We start from the raw sequence: 1,401 nt of genomic DNA, 5'->3' as shown, positions 1-1,401 counted from the left end.
CAGACTTGGCAAAGCCCACCTGGGAAGGGCAGCGGGCAGGGCCCTCAAACCTTGCGTGACCTTGGCTGCAGCACAGCCAACATGTCACCAGCGCTGAGAGACGAACAGCAGGGGGGTCTGGAAGAGCAACTGAATCACGCAGAGAGCTGGAGCTGGAGGAACTGCAGCCCCCCTTCCTGCCACAGCTGGAAAACCAGCAATCCACACCTTTCCCTGGGCTGCAGCGCTGGGAACCCCAGGCCCAAAGCTGCTCCCAGCATCCCACCCCCTGCTCACCCCCCTGCCAGCCCCCAGCCCGAGGTGTTACCAAGGCAGTGCCCCTCGTCCCAGGGCTGGGAACAGCTCCCCCAGCACTCAGGGCACCCAAAATCCCCCTAGGCATGGGGGGCACCCCCTCTGGAAAGAGGGGGTCACTCCCTGCTCCCCCCGTGGCAGCTCCAGACCCCTGTGCCAGGCTGGCAGGGGAGTTGCCACCCTGGTTGCACGGCCCCCTGGCAGACAGACAGACAGACACACACACAGACAGACACACAGACACACAGACAGACACACGGTGGGGAGGGGACGCCCACCCCTCACTCTACCTTGGCGAGGGCTGGGATTCCTTCTGGGAGCGGGGGCAGGATCAGCTCCAGTCGGCCATGTCTCGCCGCTGCCGCCGCCGCTGGAGAGAGAGGCTGATGCCTGAACATCTATTTTAAGGCATGACATGTCCAGAGGCAGCTTTGTTTATCTCCCGCTGTGCACGGCTGGGCCAGGCAGGCAGGAGGCACGCGTGGCTCGCCCGCTCCGGCACACGCAGGAGCCCACGGCAGCAACACCAGCCAGACATCCACAGCCTCCTGCCAGCCCTGCTCTCCCTCCTCCTCCTCCTCCTCCTCCTCCAGCACAGCAACAGCCACAGGCGAGCGGGGAGAAGGGGAAGCCGGTGAAGTGCTGCCCGTGCCATCATTCCCCACGATGGGAATCAGTCTCCTCAGCTATTTTATACAGCTGACCTCGTCCTCCCCCCCTCTGCCTTCCCCCTCCCCAGCCTTTGCACGGACAGAGCTTGGTGATGTTTTATCCATTTGCAAGGAATATAAACCTTGGGGAGGGTTTTTGTGGTGATGGGAAACACAATCGTGGCGTGGTTTGGGGCTGGAAGGGACCTCAAGGGTCATCTCATCCCAACTCCCTGCCTGGACAGGGAACAAAGGATTTACAAATTCATGTCAAAGACAGGCAATTTTTTTCTTTTTTTCCCCCCGGGGAGGGGGAAAAAAAAAAAAAGAGAGGAAACTTGGGAAGATGGAAGGGTTTTGTTTTGACAGCTCCTAAACGACGCCGTTCATTTCACAAGCGCCGCGATATTTCAGTTAAACATTTCCCAGGCAGAATATGCTCCTTCTCCCCCTTTGA

At 59.7% G+C, this 1,401-nt stretch overlaps 1 protein-coding gene across 1 annotated transcript in view; it reads right to left on the bottom strand.

Annotated features, from left to right (window-relative positions):
* Positions 1–692, bottom strand: part of DUSP26 (dual specificity phosphatase 26) — a 4,177-nt gene extending 3,485 nt beyond the window's left edge. Inside the window, 3 exon segments of the mRNA XM_027897377.1 lie at positions 585–625; positions 628–672; positions 675–692. Of these exon segments, the coding sequence (XP_027753178.1) occupies positions 585–625; positions 628–672; positions 675–692 (104 nt within the window).
* Between the last annotated feature and the right edge of the window lie 709 nt (positions 693–1,401).

Source organism: Empidonax traillii, unplaced genomic scaffold, assembly GCF_003031625.1.
Source record: "Empidonax traillii isolate 1590-97213 ecotype Southwest subspecies unplaced genomic scaffold, ASM303162v1 scaffold540:size480560, whole genome shotgun sequence".
NCBI classification, from domain to species: domain Eukaryota; kingdom Metazoa; phylum Chordata; class Aves; order Passeriformes; family Tyrannidae; genus Empidonax; species Empidonax traillii.
The sequence above is the reverse complement of the archived record's forward strand: the minus strand, read 5'-3'. Positions and strand labels throughout refer to the sequence as shown.